Source organism: Hyperolius riggenbachi, chromosome 8, assembly GCF_040937935.1.
Source record: "Hyperolius riggenbachi isolate aHypRig1 chromosome 8, aHypRig1.pri, whole genome shotgun sequence".
Classification (NCBI taxonomy): domain Eukaryota; kingdom Metazoa; phylum Chordata; class Amphibia; order Anura; family Hyperoliidae; genus Hyperolius; species Hyperolius riggenbachi.
The window spans coordinates 77,379,049-77,399,074 of NC_090653.1; the positions used below are offsets into that span (position 1 = coordinate 77,379,049).

The following is a 20,026-nucleotide window of genomic DNA, read 5'->3' on the forward strand; positions in this document are numbered from 1 at the left end:
TTGCACCTTTGTAATATTAACAAGCTGACACATCATTACATTCCCATTGTGGGAGACATCATATGCTCACTCCAACCTAAATCATCACAAATACCTTCTGTTGTAGGAAGGCAAACTTCTGTTTTTCTGGAAGAGTTACAAAGCATTGCGATAAACAGAAGAAACGCTGCAGTCATTGCAATGAGCTCACCTGGTTACACGTGCCATAGCTATAGGGCAGAGGGTGAAGCCAGTTTATACAAGAACCTGATTCTATCATGTGATGAATAGACTGCCAGGCTCCACTATACAAGGATTCAGCAGTTGTGAAACGTGCATAGGGTGACTCACTTAGTAACCAAACAGCTCCCACACCCCAAGAAGGGAACCCTGCACTGCAATCAGATGTTGGAATCATTTATACTGTGACATACTCATGTAGGAAAGAACAGTTTTATTCCCAATATTTACAATGTAAAACCGCCACCAGTGCTTAGGGCTCTGGTCCCCGGTGTCCTTTATAACCTCCATCACTAAGGGTGTAACTAGTCATGGCAGACTGAATGCTATGGATCTCCATGGTATAGGGAGGCAAGAAGCTTCTGGATTTATAGTTGTTTATACAGGCAGCAGTGGCCTTTTTCCACTTTTTCAAACAGGTATGGAAATCTGTGCAAGTTATGGGTACACTGTACTGAAGCAACTAGAATGGGTTAGGGTGGTGCAGGACTCACTGTTAGGATTGACTTTGAGGTGGAAGTTCAGAAACCAGGGTCAAAGATCAGCATAAAGTCCAATGTCCACTTTTTCTGAAAAAAACATCAGTTTATATTTTTTACTTTAAAGAAGCAGTTTACCCCAGGATTGAGCTCTTTACCTTTTCTCGAATACATCACCGTGGGGCTGATAATGTGGTGAAACCCCTCCCACAGTGTGATGTCATGACCAGGGTCCTGATAGTTTGCTGTCTGTGAACCTCATTGCATTGTGGGAAATAACGACTGTTTCCAACTGCCAAGCCAGCAATATCTCACACAGAACTCTCCTCAGTAAACGACCATTCTGCAGTGATGCACCATGAGAGCAGTAAAGATATTGCCATCTGTGATAAATTTCAGAGTGTAAATCAGGGAGGACGAAGAATTTACAATGGGCAAACACTGACTAAATAATGTATACATGAATATATGAATAGTATAAAAAAAAATAATGTACACCCAGGTAAGGACACCCCCCCCCCCCCCCCCAAAAAAAAACACAGCAACACAAATTGAAGTTTGAAACATAATTATATACAGGGTCTTTAATTTAACATGATGAAATGTCAGTGCAATACCTTATGATAGTGCAATACAATGAAAAAAAAATCCAACCCAACCCCCCCAAATCTTTGCCATGGCACAATAACCTATAATAATATTGCTGCCCAACTACAATATACTGTCAGCATCAGAGGTTCAAAAATGAACCTCTGCGTGATTCAGTAATGATGAAATTCATCAGTGATGTAAAGGTGCTAGTGCAGTGATCTGCAAACCTGCCTCTCCAGCTGTTAAGGAACTACAAGTCCCACAATGCATTTTCCTTTATCAATCATGACTGTGGCTGTCAGACTACTCCAGTGCATTGTGGGACTTGTAGTTCCTTAAGGCTGGTTTCACATTGGGACGTTAAAGTCCCACGTTACAGCAGCCAGTAACGCAGCCTAACTCACAGCACTGTAAAATCAATGTGCTATTCTCAGTGCACACGTTGCGTTAGGGTATAACGCTGCACGTTAAATGAAAGTGCAACATGCTGTACGTTATACCCCTATAGAGCTGCGTTAGACTGCTTGCACATGCTCAGTGACTAGCCACATGGCAAATTGATATTCACTGCACTGTGGTGACTGGTGGTGGGACTCCTAGTGTTGTCCGGATCGTGATCATTTAAACCGGATCTTTTTTGTGAGTCGAATCATCCGGATCATCACAATGAAAGATTTGGTTCACAGTGGATGTCTGTCTGGAAAAAACAAGAACATACAGAATGTACAGCGCAGGGAAAGACGTGTCCTGCTAGTCATTTCACCCCCAGTCTGCTTCCCTAGTAAAATTATTCAGTTCAAAGATCCGGATCTTTTCAATGATCCGATTCGAATGATCCGAATCCTTAAAAAGATCCGGACTTCCCATCACTAACCTGGAGCGGCTGGTTTGAGAGCCGCATAACGCGCTCAATCTGACGTCCAACTTCAACACCACCATGCGTTGCGTTAGGGGCACGTTATGCGACCTTAACGTCCCCTAAAACGCAACGTCTTGGTGTGAAAGCAGCCTAACAGCTGGAGAGCCACGCTTGCAGATCACTGTGCTAGTGCAATGCATAAGTGCTATAGTGAAATAATAATAAGATAAATGTGCAAAGCAAAATATCAAACAATAGATTATCTCACAGCGCTTATCAAGTGTATAAAATGCATAAGGAAGAAGAATATTTAGCCCAGGAGGATAGCCAGATGCAGAGCGGGCAAGGTGTGTAGGCAGGGAGGGAGGGAGGGCTGCCCGACAGCCCAGCACTAGATCCGCAGAGCCACCCTGCTTTCTGTACTTCCCTGGATCTATATATGCTTCTAGCCCTAGCAACACGCTTCATAGGCCAGTGTGCTGACACACTTTCCTGTTTGATTGTAAAAAATAAGCAATTTTATTAATTATGTTATTTTCACCACAGTTTCTCTTTAAAGGACAAATGTAGTGAGAGGTATATGGAGGCTGCCACCACTGGCGTAGCTAAGAAGCTGTAGGCCCCAGTGCATGCTTAGCATTGGGGCCCCCAAGCATGCTATATATAACAATTGATACGGCACACCAAAACCTGCCAAGGACAACCACAAAGTCAGAAGTACAAGAAGGGAATGGGAAGCAGTTAGTTAATGATAACGGTACTACTATTTAAAGCATCTATAAAAGTGATTTATTACAAGCACAGGACCAATAAAGAGCTAATATTGTGGTTGCGAGTGGGCCCCATGGGTCCCCTCTAGCTTTAGAGCCCCGATGCGGTCGTTACCTCTGCACCCCCTATTGCTACGCCACTGGCTGCCATATTTATTTCCTTTTAATCAATACCAGTTGTCTGGCTGTCCTGCTGATCCTCTGCCTCTAGTACTTTTAGCCACAGACCCTGAACAAGCATTTGCAGATCAGGTGTTTGTGTTTTTTTTCTGGTGTGATTCAGACACAACTGCAGCCATATAGACCAGCACGGCTGCCAGGTAACTGGTATTGCTCTAAAATAAATGTGGCAGCCTCCATATCCCTCTCACTACAGTTGTCCTTTAAAAAGGACACATCCAAGGTAAATGAAAAAACAAGTTCAACTTATCTGCAGCTTCCCCCAGCCCCTGGCAGCCGATATGTCCCTCACCGCAGCTCCGGTGTCCCCTCTGTTGCAGATGACGACCTCGCCAGGTCAGCATCTTCTGCGTCTGCACAAGTGTCTGGTCGCACTCCAGTGGTATGGAGCATTCTGCGCAGGCGCAGTAGTTCTGTGCCTGTGCAGAACGCTCCAGGCCACGTTGAGCGTGATGGCGAGCGGCGTGGCCGTGCGCTCCTGCAGAAGATCCCTGGCTGGCGAGGTCAGCATCTGCAATGAAAGGGACCATGGGACACCAGAGCTGCGGCGAGGGACATATCGGCTACCAGAGCCTGGAGGAAGCCCCAGGTAAGGGGGGGGGGGGGGGGTACTCTGTCATATGGTTTTTCCTATTCTTGACTGCAGAGTGGCATAAATGCTATTTTGAAGCCCATCTCAAGGCAAACCTAAACACGCCCACTTACACTATACAAAATGACTATTCTGTACTCACAGCATCAACCCTTCTTCAGTGGGGTCCAACCCATATTGTATTTTTTGTGCACACTTAAGGCTCATACACACATCAGACCATAGTCTTTTGAAAATGAAAGATCACAGACCAATTTTACCACCTTCCATGTAGTATGAGAGCCATACTCTACACAGTCTATTCTATGGAGCTGCACTCCCCATCAGACAGAAATCTTTGCAAGATGCTGCACACACAGATGCTGTACAGACACAAAAGATCGGTATGTGCAAAAGATCTGTTCCTGCAAAAGATCCGTTCCTGCAAAATGCATTCATAGTCTATGAGATCTGCAGATCATCATACACACCTTGTTTAACAGACATTCATCTGCAGATCAGATCCACCAGGATGGATTTTCAGATCTGCAGATGGAAGGGGGTAAAATTGGTCTGTGATCTTTCATTTTCAAAAGACTATGGTCTGATGCGTGTATGTGGCCTTAGGCTACATAGCAACAGCCCTACTGCTTATGTGTGGGTCCTACCCCTTAAAGGGAATATCCAGGCAAAAAAAAAAAAAGAGTTTTACTTACCTGGGGCTTTTACCAGCCCCCTGCAGCCATCCTGTGCCTTCGTAGGCTCTCACTGCTGCTCAAGTCCCCCACTGGCAGCATGCCGACCTCGGAGGTCGGCGGGTCGCATTGCGTACATTTTTACGCATTCTCGCTAATGCAGGAACATTAACACATACATTTTACGTGTTAGTGGTACCATGCATAATTTTTTTCCACTAACGCGTAAAAATGTATGTGTTAATGTTTCTGCATTAGCGGGAATGCGTAAAAATGTACGCAATGCGGCCCGCCGACCTCCGAGGTCGGCTAGCTGCCAGCGGGGACTGGAGCAGCAGTGAGTGACTACGAGGGCACAGGATGGGGCTGGTAGAAGCCCCAGGTAAGTGAAACTCCCTTTTTTTTTTCTTTTGCCTGGATATTCCCTTTAATGCTGGGAATACACGGCTCGATTTTGAGCCATTAAGATGGCTCGATAGGTAATTTCCGACATGCCGATATCCCACCCGATCGTTTTGCCCCTCGATTCTGGATTAAAGTGAATGGAAAAAGATAACAAAAATGAGCGGAAGATAAGAGAATTGACTGCGGAATCGAGATGCAAAATCAAGCCATGTATGCCCAGCAATAGGCTCATAGACACGCTCAACAAAAGTCTTTTAAATGCACAATTATCAAACAACTTTTGTTGTTGAAACAAACCCAAAAAGTTGTTTGCTATTGTTCAAACAAGTGATAAGATGCCGCTCAAGTCAATCCAAACAGTTGAATTGACTTGAGCTGCGTCTTATCAGTTGTTACTTTAACCACTTTACCCCCGCGCGTACGTATTTCTCCGCCCCTTTTTCCATCCTTTAAAAACCAGGGACGGAGAAACACGTACTTTCCGCGTTCCCAACGCCGCCCGCCGCTAGTAAACACGCCGCCGCCCGCTCGCCCAGAGATCAATGAACGGGAAAATCCATTCCCGTTCGTTGATCTAAGCCCCGCAATGATCAGCTGCTCTCCTATGGGCAGCGCGATCATTGTGAGAAAAAACTCACGTGTCCAGCCTCCTTATTCTTCCTCCAAGCTTCCGGAAGGAAGCTTGGAGGTCGCATTAAAACAAAAAGTTACTGTGGCCATCTTGTGGCCAAATAGTAAACTACACCCTACACATTTTTCACATACAAATAAATGACTTTTACACATAAAATTAACTCATTACCTCCCACACTCCCCATTTTTTTTTTTTTTTGTAATTAAAAAAAAATTAAAAAATTTACAATTAAAAAAAATACATAAATAGTTACCTTAGGGACTGAACTTTTTAAATATTTATGTCAAGAGGGTATAACACTGTTACTTTATAAACTATGGGCTTGTAATTAGGGATGGATGCAAAACTGAAAAAAATGCACCTTTATTTCCAAATAAAATATTGGCGCCAAACATTGTGATAGGGACATAATTTAAATGGTTTTATAACTGGGACAAAAGGGCAAATACGTTTCATGGGTTTTAATTACAGTAGCATGCATTATTTAAAAACTATAATGGCCGAAAACTGAAAAATAATTATTTTTTTCCCCACATTTTTCCTATTTTCCCATTAAAACACATTTGGAAAAAAATAATTCTTGGCATAATGTCCCACCTAAAGAAAGCCTAATTGGTGGCGAAAAAAACAAGATATAGTTCATTTCATTGCGATAAGTAATAATAAAGTTATAGACGAATGAATGGAAGGAGCGCTGAAAGGTGAAAATTGCTCTGGTGGTCAGGGGGTAAAACCCCTCAGTGGTGAAGTGGTTAAACAATAGCTAACAACTTTTTTTGGTTTGTTTCAACTACAAAAGTTGTTTGATAATTGTGCATTTAAAAGACTTTTGTTGAGCGTGTATATGAGCCGAAACAAATACCCTCCAGTTTCTGGAGCCCTACATATGTCACCAGGTGGCATAAAGTGATCAGATGGGAAGACTGGAAGTTGGAAGACATGAGGGGTGCCAGAGGTGGAGGCACGGATAGGATGCTTTCTCTGGTTCTAAGAAAAGGTCAATACTTGTGTTTCTGTGTAATTCTTCCCAATGTGGTTGTGAGTGAATGGAAATCGCTATGAGTTTGAAAAAATTAGTCAGCAGACATGCATTGCAATTCCACTGTGAATCATAATGCATGGAAGGAAACAGACAGTGCAATCTATGCACTTCTGATGTCCCCGCGGATTGTGTCTCGTCGCGTTGCCGAAACTGTGGCTGAAATCACCCCAGTGGAGGAGGGGCCTAAAACGTCTAGGAATCTGTCACTCTTTACAACTATAGAGCTTAAGTTGTTATTTAGTAGAGTGACTAAACAACTTCTAGAAAAGAGGTTAATTTTAACTGAAACAATTGTTATTTTCTTAGGCCATGTAAGTCTTTCCTTTAGGCTCTTGGGACCCATGTATACAGCCACTGGTTTATGGCAAATCCTTGTAAAAATGTATAGAGTCATATATCTCAACTTACAAACATCATCAGAGCAGGGCTTGGTATATCATATCCATTATGCATACTTTTCACGTACAATCAAGGAGGACAGGCAAATGAATGGTGCAGAGCGTCTAGCAGAAAAAACAATATGGCTTCCCCCACGAGTCACACAAAGCATGCAGTTTATTCTGGTGTTTACAGGCCTCAGTCACTTCCCGGAATTTGGGACTTGCAAACCACTGCGCCTGCGTGACCACGTCCTCGCTCCCGCTGAGGTCACAGGACGTCTGCGGGGACCATTAGAAGCCAGAAATGGCAGCCAGCTGACACAGCTGAGCGATTAGGTTACAACATGTGATTAGTCACAGATGAGGGGGAAGTAGACAGGCTAAACTAACTAAATACATACAGAATGCATTTCTATGTTTTCCTTCTGTCCTGTGCAAGAGTTCAGGTACACTTTTGTAATCAGAACAACTGATAATGACTTAGGCTTGATTAGAAGAAAACTTCATATACAGTACTTCAGTGTATGGAACTCCACCTCGTTTTCGCATTCCTGCCACTAGGAGATGCTCCTGAGCAGTGGAAACAAGCTAAAAGGAGGGACAGCTCTCCTCAACAGGCCTTAGAAATATGGCTTGATAGGGAAAGTAATAAACAAGGAGTATAGGGAAGACTGTCCTCTAAGTGCACCATCAGTGGAACACGCCAACTAACGCTCCAAGACAATGTGAAAATTACCAGGCGACAGGCATAATGTTCCCGCTGCAGACAGCCCGCCCACATCTCTGCAGTTAAATGGGGGAGCAGAATTAACCTGTCTTATGAGAACACTGAGTCATGCAGAAGACATGAGGATGGTTTAACCTCACATAGCCTGACTACATTAGACATGGTGGAGAGATTTCGAACAATTCCCATCTGTTTCCCTATTGTCCTCATTGACTAGTGGAGTTTATGTTCCTCTTTGTGTTTGTTACAGTACAACGGCATTTCCCAAAATGTGGGATGTGTTCTGTTGGAAGTGATGTATAGCAAGTATCATGATTCATGTCTTGGCAGACTCCTACAATAATATGCCCACTCCAGTGTCAGGCACAGCTGGTGCCCAGTACATGGCATTGTCCTAGCAGTGGCTGGATAGAGTGATGGTTAAGGGCTCTGCCTCTGACACAAGTGACCAGGGTTCCAATCGCGGCTCTTCCTGTTTAGTAAAGAGTCCTTAGACAAGACTCCCTAACACTGCTACTGCCTACTGAGCACGCCCTAGTGGCTGCAGCCAGGGGCTTTGCTAGCACCAAAGATCAGTGGCACGTGCCCTGGATCTATTCTGGGGTGTCCCGGATGTCCCCAGGCAGTCAGCTGTGGGGCCTCAATGGCGGGCAAGCTGGGAGCTGTGGTGCATCATCAGGGGTATGATGGGTGCTGTGGTGCCTCTATGTGGCCATACTGGGTGCTGTGGTGCCATGCTGGGTACTGTGATGTTCTGCATTTATTTATATATTTTTGCATTATTGGAGAGGGGGCTTCATCCAACATTTTGCTGGGCAGGCCTACTTAGACTGCTGTTAAGTTCATGTAAATTTGGCTCCACCCATAACTGCTCCCACATTCTGGTGCGTGGCCACACCCATTTTCTGTCTGGAGTACCCCAAAGTGCCCCAGATCTCTAAGGATCCTAGCAACGCCTCTGGCACGATATAAATGTATTGTTCTCTAGCTGGGCTTCATTTTGAACAGGACAATAAGTGGACATGGGTTTTGTCAGAGGGGAGTGCGACGGGGTAAGAATGAAGTATTACTGAAGAATTTGGATGGACAGGAAGCTCAAGGACAAGTTCTTTGTAAAATATTGGCCAGTGACTGAATGCAGCTAATAACTGTACTGAGTTTTAACCTTACAGTATGTATTAGCAGCTAACCCAGCAAAATCTTCCATTCATTCCCTATTGCCAGATTTCTCAACCAGGGTTCCTTGAGGACTCTGCAGGGGTTCCTTGGCATTTTCCCCCATTGTGGAGGAAGTATATTAGAGCACATTACAATAGTGGGTACTGTAAAAAGAAGCACTAAATTGGGGGTCAGAATAATAATGAGCACAGTATAATGAGTGGCAGTGTAATAGGAGTTAGTGAAAGTAACAGCTTCACCTACTTTTAAAGACCATACTTCAGGAAAAATAGAAGCAGGGGCTCCTCAAGATTGAAAAATGTGTTTGCATGGGTTCCTTGAGATCCAAACGTTATTTGCAGGGTTCCTCCAGGGTAAAAAGGTTGAGAAAGGCGGTTCTATTTTAGACCAAAAAGGCTTTGTGCACAATTAGAAAATACAAGTTTGATTAGTCTACCTGATTTATTTAGTAAAATTCTCTAATGAAAGGGCTTCATGTGATCATCTTGCCTTGTTTTATAAGGAAGTGGAATTATACTTTTATGAAAATAATGTTAATGAGATATAATACAGGTCTTTACGAGATAGTGAGCATCCTTACAGCCTGAGTAAAGAAAAAAAAAAAAGTTCTTATATGCATTTAAACCCTCCATCCAGAAAACTTGTAAGCCTCTCGCTGTAACCCCCACCGCCCCCCCCCCCCCCCCCACCACCAACTGACACACACACACACACTACGTGAAATGAATAAGTCTTAACACCTTAAAGCACACATGAAGTTAAAAGGAATATGGAGGCTGCCATATCTAATTTATCTAATTCCTTTTAAACAATGCTCATTGCCTGGTTGTCCTGCTAATCCTCTGCTTTTTATACTTTACTGATGCCTGAAAGATTAAAAGGATGCCAAGAAACTAGTATTGATTACTTGGAAATAAACATGGCAGCCTTCATAACCCTTTCACTTCAGGTGTCCTTTAAAGGGAACTCGAAGTGAGAGGTATATGGAGACTGCTATATTTATTTCTTTTAAACCAATACCAGTTGCCTGGCACTCTTCCTGATTCTGTATCTCTAATCATTTTAGCTATAGACCATGAACAAGCATGCAGCAGATCAGGTACTCTCATTAAGCTGAATCAGGTTTTACTGGATTAGCCATATACTTGTTCCAGGGTTTTGACTCAGACACTACCTATGTCAGAATAACAACAGGAGTGCCAGATCCTGCCAACTGGTATTGCTTAGAAGGAAATAAACATGGCAGCTTCCATGTCACTCTCACCTCGGGTTCCCTTTATTTCCTACATGGTCAGCATATGATAGTGCGGCTTTACCTTGCAGGCTCCAGATAGATGCCAGATCCTGCCAACTGGTATTGCTTAGAAGGAAATAAACATGGCAGCTTCCATGTCACTCTCACCTCGGGTTCCCTTTATTTCCTACATGGTCAGCATATGATAGTGCGGCTTTACCTTGCAGGCTCCAGATAGATGCCAGATCCTGCCAACTGGTATTGCTTAGAAGGAAATAAACATGGCAGCTTCCATGTCACTCTCACCTCGGGTTCCCTTTATTTCCTACATGGTCAGCATATGATAGTGCGGCTTTACCTTGCAGGCTCCAGATAGATGTCCAGGCTGCTAAAGTGAATCTGAAGCAGTTTTAAAAATAAAAACCAGATGCCCACTTAAGGCTCTGGGTCCTATAGAGCCTTCTCGTTCTGCCGGTCTCTGCGTTCCCCGCAGGTTCCTCCGTTTGACTCTTCCGCCACAGGAGACTTCTGCAGTCTTCAGAAGCGCTCGGGCTCCCGAAGACCGGCGGCTCTGTACTGCACACATGCGAGTGCACCAGAGAGGGCGATCGTGCAGTAGAGCCCGAGCGCTTCCGAAGACTGCCGAAGTCTCCCCAGCCTGGAAGAGAGCAGTTCATGACCAAGTGGTCGTGGACTGCTAACGGAGGAGCCTGCGGGGGAATGCGGACACCGGCAGGAGAACAGGAAAGCTCTACAGCACCCAGAGCCTTCCCTCTCCTTAGGTGAGTATCTGTTTTTTATTTAAAACAATGCTTCAGTCTCCCTTTAAAAAGTGGTTCAAATGACTATTAATAGAGATAGGGATAATAAATTAAACTCAGATTCGTTAATGTGTACAGATCAGTCACATTAGGCAACAGATCCAAAATACCGAGCAGCACCTGGATGTGGAAAACAAGCAACACAGAAATCTATGGCTACATACACACTTGCGATAAAATTCTTTGGAAAATGAAAGATCACAGACCAATTTTACCCCCTTTCATGTAGTATGAGAGCCATACTCTACACAGTCTATTCTATGGAGCTGCACTCCCCATCAGACAGAAATATTTGCAAGATGCTGCACACAAAGATGCTGTACACACAGATGCTGTACACATTCAACAGATCAGTATCTGCAAAAGATCTGTTACTGCAAAAGATCCGTTCCTGCAAAATGCATTCATAGTCTATGATATCTGCAGATCATCATACACACCTTGTTTAACAGACATTCATCTGCAGATCAGACAATCATCTGCAGATCTGAAAATCCATCCTGGTGGATCTGATCTGCAGAGGAATGTCTGTTAAACAAGGTGTGTATGATGATCTGCAGATATCATAGACTATGAATGCATTTTGCAGGAACGGATCTTTTTCAGGAATTAAATTAAAAAATTAAGCCTATACCCTTTCAGGAATATTAATAAAAACAGTGGGACAGTTATCCCCCCTCCGATTTCATATGATTATGCAGCACCGACAATTTGCCCCCCAAAAAACGTCCCCAGACTCAGTAGCATGTGCCGGCAGTTGGGCACTCACATGCGTTCCAGCGCCAACCCCCTCCCCGCTTCTCTGCTTCCGCACCGTGTAGTTAGAGCAGGGCTACAAATAATGGTCGCAGATGTTGGCATTTGTGGATATCAGCGGCCACTTTCTTGTAGCCCTGCTCTAAATAGACAAAGCAAAGGACAAGGCGGATCTCAGAAGCGGAGAGGAGACGCAGTGAGCGGCGACACATAGCCGGGGTTGCCGCGATACATAAATGTGTTGCGGCACACCGGTTGGAACTCCCTGAGCTACTGATTAGGATGAAGTTCAATTCTGGGTTAAAGTTCCTCTTTAAATGATATTCATGTCAAAACTTAGGGTTAGGATATTTGATGTTGAATAAAGGTTTAGTTTTTGCTACAGTGTGTACTTTTCACTTTAAACTGAGCAATTAAAGTATTTTTAATAGTAAAACTTAGGGAGAAAAAGGTTAATGGTAAAGATGAATTATTAATTTTATTATATAGAGGTCATGGTCTTAAAAGTGGTGCGTGCATATTTTATTGTAGAAGTTTTCACTGTATCCCCATTATTATGTTTTACCCAATTACATCTCCCCATTTGACCAGTGATCCCCATACCTTATAAAAATCTCCCTGGTAGTCTAGTGGTCTCCCATAGGTTTCCTTAAAAGTCCAGAAAATAGGTTTTGTGCTTCAAACACCAATTCCATGGGCTCATTGAATCCTCTCCATATAATCCTCCACCAAAGAAAAACACTTAAATTGGAATCTGACTCGCCCCTTCAGGCTGGGTCCTCGATTACATAAGATCTCAGCTGCTTGGCTGGACCTAACAGGCGTCCCACAACCCTGTGGCAAACTGCAAGCCCTTTAATGATGCTTCTCAGTCATATCTACCTCATGAGAAACAAACTATCCACAGAGTAAAAACAATTTGTCCTTTATTTCTAAAATGCACTCACATGTCATGGGGATTTTGTTCACACAAAGATTTAGGGCTCTCCCACGTGTGCCTCCTGGGTAACGGTTCTGGTTTTCGTCTGTCCCACTCGACGTGTGCTCCTTCATGCAGTTGAACTATTTTCTCAACGACACATGAGTGCTCTCTTTCCACTATCGGGACGGTTGCGAGCCATGACTGACCCGATGATGTGACGGCGGAGGCTCCCTTTAACCTGAAACAACTTTATTTAGCCAAATAAGTTTGTACTTGGGAGGAATTTGACTTGGCAGTTGCTCAACGGACACAGACAATACAATACAAGGACAGGCAGTATAGATATTACAAGTCTAGGAGAGTAAGGCCCGGTTCACATTAGCGGTTGCTATCCGGAATCGCCGTGCCGGAGCCGGACCGCATGCGGACCGGACGAAACGGACGCACGGCATAGCAATGAAAGTCTATGCGACCGTTCACATGCGTCCATTTCGTCCGGACCGGAGCCGGACCGGATCCGGACTCCGGCGTCCGTTCCAACATGCGCTATTTTTTGGTCCGGCTGACGTATCCGGACCGGAGCCGGAATGTTGCATCCGGCCAATGGAAACCAATGAGAACCGGAGAGCGCACAACACACTGGCTATAAAAACCGGATGTTATACCACACTTCCTATGCTGACTCTATGGTATGGTGGCCATTTTGGATGGGGACCACATGGCACCAGCGTTCACAGAGTGGAGCAGCAGTGACTTCATGCTGGAGCTCTTTGGCAGCAACATGTCTGACGATATGTCTGATAACGAGGGGGTGAGGCCCTACACATCAGAAGACCTCATCCTACAGGTGCAGCAGGTACCAGCCCTGTGGGACAAGGGGGATGCGGACCACAGCAACATCAAAAAATGCAGAGGCCTGTGGAAAAAAATTGCCAAGCTGTATGTGGAGGACTTTGAGCACTTGAGCAAGAGACAGCAAGGCACAGAGGGTATGTTGACTAGAAGTTTTTGGGGGGGCTTGTGGTTAGCTTGTGATGTATTCCACTTTTGCTATGGATTTGTGTCACCCACGTGTTGCCCACCCACCTGTTCCCCACCCACCTGTACCCCACCTGTGATGTATCCCACCCACCTGTGATGTATCCCACCCACCTGTACCCCACCTGTGATGTATCCCACCCACCTGTGATGTATCCCACCCACCTGTACCCCACCTGTGATGTATCCCACCCACCTGTGATGTATCCCACCCACCTGTACCCCACCTGTGATGTATCCCACCCACCTGTGATGTATCCCACCCACCTGTAATGTATCCCACCCACCTGTGATGTCTCCCACCCACCTGCGATGTACCCCACCTGTGCACATAAAACATACACAATGACCAATTATTAAACATCAATTTATTGTAAAAAATTAAGACATTTAAAATCACTTAAAAACTTGAAACTCCAAAATAAACACATTTCAACAAAACATATTTGTCACAGGAGCCCTACTGGCTGACCGCACTTAGCCTTCTAAACGGTGCCAGCGCACAGATCGTGCGAACTCTGGTCGCAGTCAATGCGCAGGAACCGTTAAGAATTAGCCGCAGACAACTCAGAAGGGAGCCTGTGAGACACGGGTGATTACAACTCACACACTAGTTCATGGGATCTGCCACCACCTCTGTTTCCGGAGACAGAGGAACTCACTAACTGACTAGTCCTGCGAATAAAACGGTTAACACACGATATTCTGTCTAGCCAACAACAAACAAACAGTAGCGTATCTTCAGAGACCCGGGATCATTTCTGTGTGTGTGCTGATAAGCAGGGTAGCGGAAAGTGAATGACTTGGAGAAAGTCGTTTATTCACGCAATATAAATAATTAATATATACAGACAATTATGAAAACCAACAATTATGAAAACAGTAATAGCCAGAATGAAAAATAAAAGAAGGGAGAAAAATACTTAGTTCCTGGAAAGATGTCCTTTTTGTGGGAAAAATCAGAGTTCTGGTTTCCAATCAAGTTCAAGCAAAACGGTTTCAAGTTCTTAGAGTTCTTTGTTCAGATGGGTCAGCAAAATGGCCACCAGCCCTATGTCCTCTGGCTGGCAGCAGCTTGTCATGAAGATGGTAAAGGGAGGAATGATGCCCTCCTGCTGGCCAGGTGCTTTTGATGAAGCTGGTTTGGGGGTGTGGCAATGCCGGCCCATCTGAGTCACCCACCAATGACAGTTCATTCCCTCTGAGAGATTTTAGGGCTAAACTTATGAAATGCTGTAACTCCTGAACCATACACGTTATATTTAGGGGGGTAACAGCTTCAGACTTGTTGGAAAATACAGATTAATATGACATCAGACACGGCTAAGCCAGCGGGTCAGGCTCCTGAGAAGATTCATATCTCGATAACCGGACGGTCTATCCCAAGGAATTTCATATCAGCACGATGGCCAGGGTTTACCGGACAAGACGATATGAATTTTATAGCTGTGCGACATACGGTTTTCGTATGCCGACAGGAAATCATATCACCCATGCTTTCCTTATGGCCCATGCTCGGTGCCGGATCGGCTGGCTTTCTATGGCCCCCCTGTGGAGCCAGTTTCCTGGTCCTTTTCATGGGGACATCTGCTGTAGGGGGAATAAGCTGGGCCCTGCAGGGAGTCCAGCCACGTGCGACATTCCGGAGGGGTGAGGGGACTGCTCTGGCTCACAGGGGAACATATCTCTGGATTTAAAATAACACAAAATGTCATTTTCGGATCGCTTGCACGACTGCTCAGATCCGACAGGGAGCGATCAGGAAAGCGACTGTGAATTCTCTAGATTCACCTGCGTTTCTCACGGCTATTCCGTGACACCTCCCTTTCCTGACGCTGTGTAGAGGGTTGTCAGCAAGACATCCGTCGTAGCAGCCATTGGCGCTGTTGGGCCTAGTTCCCCCTGACACCGGGACAGCCCATCAGCGTTCCAGTGTCGGCCAACCTGGCTGACGGGTCTCGGGTTGCCGGTGCGGCAGGGAAACCTATTGGAGCCTGTGGCTCGGTTCCCCTGGACCGGTCGCGGTCTGCTACCCTCAGGGTTGACCCAACATGGACCGTTCTGGACAGGGCGTTTGCGCCACTGCAGTCGGACGTGGTGTCTGCCGGGACTGCTGACAACGGGCAGTGGGTTGGTTAGGTCAACAGCCAGCCCACGCAGGGTTCCCCTGCTGAGTGGCTGTGGACCTAAGGGAACCCCGCGGGAATCCCTGGACCTTCCCAGCTCTTGACAGACGGCACATGCCCTGCAGTAGTTTGCTACATCCCTGTTCATCCGGGGCCAATGAAACTGGTTCCGAATACCGGCGAGTGTCTTGCGGACACCCGAGTGCCCTGTCAGAGGATTACAATGTGCGGATTTCAGCACATGTCCCCTGAACGCACTCGGGACCACAAGCCACTTGGTATTCGCGTGGGATCTACCTGTAGGGGGCTGTACAGACTCACTGTACAGTCTCCCACCTTCCCAGTACACCTTGAAAGCGGCCCCGTCTGCGAGGGGCTCAGCGGCTTGCTGCCTGAGCACCTCCAGGCTTGGGTCACTTTGTAGTGCGGCTGAGAATACGGCGCTGTCAGTTTCAGCCAACTGGCTCATGTCACACGAGGCCAGCGGCTGAAAGGTCTCATCCCTGCGGTCAGAGGAGGGGGAGGAGGCCGGAACCCCCTCCACCTGTTCTGAGCTCGGGTTCTGAACAGTGCAGCTGCGCGGTACTGCTAGCACAGGTACACTGTCAGAATGGCACAGACGGGCATTACTCAAATCATCATTGCATGCAGTAATGACATTGACAGGTATAGACATTTTTTCATTACAGACAGGTTGTACAGGAAACTCAGGTACAGTTACAGCATCATCACAACAGACAGCCTGTACCTCAAACTCAGGTGCCTTTGAAGCAGGCACTATTGAACCTGGTACCCTTGAACTGGGCACATTCAACCCACCTCCCCCTGGTGCTCCCCCAAGTGTATAAAGTACCTGGTGGTGGGTGGAGAGTCCGTCTCCTTCCGTGAGCGACAAGGCGGTCGTGGCAGGTTCATAGTAGGACACAAGCTTGCCCAAATCAGTCCCCAGCAACACAGGGACTGGGAGATCCTTCATAACCCCAACAACCCTTTCGTGGACCCCTCCCACTCCCCAATCCAGCTTCACTCTTGCGTGGGCTATGTGGAAAAGGGTGCCCTCTACTCCAGTAAGGGCAAGGGATCGGCTGGAGCTGATGCTCTCCTTTGGCACAAGATGTGAGTGAACTAACGTGATGTCAGCTCCGGTGTCTCGAAATCCGGTGACAACTTTGCCGTTCACTCTAACAAGTTGCTGCTGGTCGGTTCGGTCGCGGGTTTCCTGTCCGCGTGCAAACAGGACAAAATCTGATGATCCAGGCTGTGGTTCGCTGGCGGGTTGCCTCTGCTGTGGGTGAGGTGCAGGTGATGCAGATGATCCAGGTGCTGGTGGTGTCTGTCTCCGCTCCGGACAGTCGAATTTCATGTGTCCGGGCTGGCGGCAGTAGTGACAGGTGACCTCTCCAGGCGCGGCAGCCCTGGGTGCAGCAGCTGCGCTGGGTGGCCTCTGTGGCGGACGGCTCACAGGGGCAGGAGGGTCTGCCGAGGTATTGGGCTGACCTCCTCTCCAGCTGGATGGGACAGTTCTGCGGGTATCAGCCACCCGGGTAGTTGCAAAAGTCTCAGCAAGGTCTGCAGCGACAGTGGCTGAAGCCGGCCTGCGTTCTAACACAAACTGTCGTACATCAGCAGGGCAAATGTTCAGAAATTGTTCGAGGACTATCAAGTCCTCCAGGACGCCATAAGACCCTTTGGTGAGGCCTAGCGTCCACTGGCGGAGTGTGGTGAGCAAGCTGCTGGCCACATCTCGGTACGAATCAGAAGGCTTTTTCTGCCAGGCCCTGAACTTTTTCCGATAGGCTTCTGGCGTCAGCTGGTACTTAGTAATGATAGCGTCTTTTATAGCAGCATAATCATTATCCTTCTCCGCAGGCAATTCTGCGAAGGCATCAAGCGCTTTGTAGCGCAGCAAAGGTGTCAGATGTCTGGCCCACTGGTCTTGGGACAGACGATACTGACGGCATGCTTTTTCAAAAGACCGCAAAAACAAGTCAATGTCAGTGTCTTTTTCAATATTAGCAAATTTAAATTTTGCACTTACGGGTGCTGCAGCTCCTTCGGCAGGGAGGCTGGGCGGTGAACTCCGGCTGGCCTGTTGAACCTTTGCCATGTTGAGCTCATGCTGTCGTCTCTCCCGCGCCTCTGCGGCATCCCTCTCCGCGTGGCGTTCAGCAGCAGCAGCAGCAGCTGTGCGTTCCGCAGATTGGCGTTCCTCAGCCGCCTTGCGTTCTGCAGATTGGCGCTCCTCACGCATGTACTGCAGGTACTTGTCCAGGTCAGTCTCCATGAGCTTTTGTAATGCCTGCTGCATTACCGGGTCAGCACCCATGGACAGTCCAGTACTGGCCAGTTCCGGGCGAGTACTGTCAGAAACTCTGGGATTGGGGTCCACACTGACATTCTCCGGTGTAACTGTTGATGCAGGGCCCTCAGGATGCACAACCTCTGTACGGTCCGGAGTCTCAGTCTCTGGTTCCCCTCGATTGTCAGATGGGCTGGTATCCACCTCAGCGGACACTCCCGGCTCCCGCAGTTGCTGGGTATCCCATCTGGACAAGTCGGCTATCAGGTCCCGTTTTGTCTTGCGGAGGATGCCAATGCCCCTCTCTTCGCAAAGATTTTCCAGGTCTGCTAGGCACATGTTCTGGTAGTTCCCGGACATTTCCATGCCAAATAAAATAAAACTTTGGGGAGGGGTACTGGCTACACAGTCTCTCTGTATATATAAAAAATATATTGCCTTCCAGCTACACCAACGAATTAGTTCGTTTCTCGATAGCGCTAGCGCTATCGTAGATACTTTCAGCACAACACAGATCCCACCGCTGCCACCACTGTCACAGGAGCCCTACTGGCTGACCGCACTTAGCCTTCAAAACGGTGCCAGCGCACAGATCGTGCGAACTCTGGTCGCAGTCAATGCGCAGGAACCGTTAAGAATTAGCCGCAGACAACTCAGAAGGGAGCCTGTGAGACACGGGTGATTACAACTCACACACTAGTTCATGGGATCTGCCACCACCTCTGTTTCCGGAGACAGAGGAACTCACTAACTGACTAGTCCTGCGAATAAAACGGTTAACACACGATATTCTGTCTAGCCAACAACAAACAAACAGTAGCGTATCTTCAGAGACCCGGGATCATTTCTGTGTGTGTGCTGATAAGCAGGGTAGCGGAAAGTGAATGACTTGGAGAAAGTCGTTTATTCACGCAATATAAATAATTAATATATACAGACAATTATGAAAACCAACAATTATGAAAACAGTAATAGCCAGAATGAAAAATAAAAGAAGGGAGAAAAATACTTAGTTCCTGGAAAGATGTCCTTTTTGTGGGAAAAATCAGAGTTCTGGTTTCCAATCAAGTTCAAGCAAAACGGTTTCAAGTTCTTAGAGTTCTTTGTTCAGATGGGTCAGCAAAATGGCCACCAGCCCTATGTCCTCTGGCTGGCAGCAGCTTGTCATGAAGATGGTAAAGGGAGGAATGATGCCCTCCTGCTGGCCAGGTGCTTTTGATGAAGCTGGTTTGGGGGTGTGGCAATGCCGGCCCATCTGAGTCACCCACCAATGACAGTTCATTCCCTCTGAGAGATTTTAGGGCTAAACTTATGAAATGCTGTAACTCCTGAACCATACACGTTATATTTAGGGGGGTAACAGCTTCAGACTTGTTGGAAAATACAGATTAATATGACATCAGACACGGCTAAGCCAGCGGGTCAGGCTCCTGAGAAGATTCATATCTCGATAACCGGACGGTCTATCCCAAGGATTTTCATATCAGCACGATGGCCAGGGTTTACCGGACAAGACGATATGAATTTTATAGCTGTGCGACATACGGTTTTCGTATGCCGACAGGAAATCATATCACCCATGCTTTCCTTATGGCCCATGCTCGGTGCCGGATCGGCTGGCTTTCTATGGCCCCCCTGTGGAGCCAGTTTCCTGGTCCTTTTCATGGGGACATCTGCTGTAGGGGGAATAAGCTGGGCCCTGCAGGGAGTCCAGCCACGTGCGACATTCCGGAGGGGTGAGGGGACTGCTCTGGCTCACAGGGGAACATATCTCTGGATTTAAAATAACACAAAATGTCATTTTCGGATCGCTTGCACTACTGCTCAGATCCGACAGGGAGCGATCAGGAAAGCGACTGTGAATTCTCTAGATTCACCTGCGTTTCTCACGGCTATTCCGTGACAATATTAAAAACCAAACATTCACCCTCGTCCTGGTGGTGTGGTAAAATAAAGTCTCAGTTGGTCCCTGTTCCGCAGTGACACTACCCTTGGCCTGGTTGCATACCTCCGCAGGGGCATTAGTGGAAGCACATTCGGGGGTTCCGGAGTCTCTCTTTCCTCCTGCCGCACAAAGTTGTGGAGGATGCATGCTGCCT

General features: G+C 46.7%; 1 protein-coding gene across 1 annotated transcript in view; it reads right to left on the reverse strand.

The window, feature by feature from the left end:
* Positions 1–819: 819 nt before the first annotated feature.
* Positions 820–20,026, reverse strand: part of SAE1 (SUMO1 activating enzyme subunit 1) — a 146,624-nt gene continuing 127,417 nt past the window's right edge. The window contains exons 8-9 of the mRNA XM_068250728.1: positions 12,490–12,711; positions 820–1,081 (exon numbers count right to left, since the gene is read on the reverse strand). Coding sequence (XP_068106829.1) covers positions 919–1,081; positions 12,490–12,711 — 385 coding nt within the window. The 3' untranslated portion in view covers positions 820–918. The remainder of the gene's footprint in view (positions 1,082–12,489; positions 12,712–20,026) is intronic.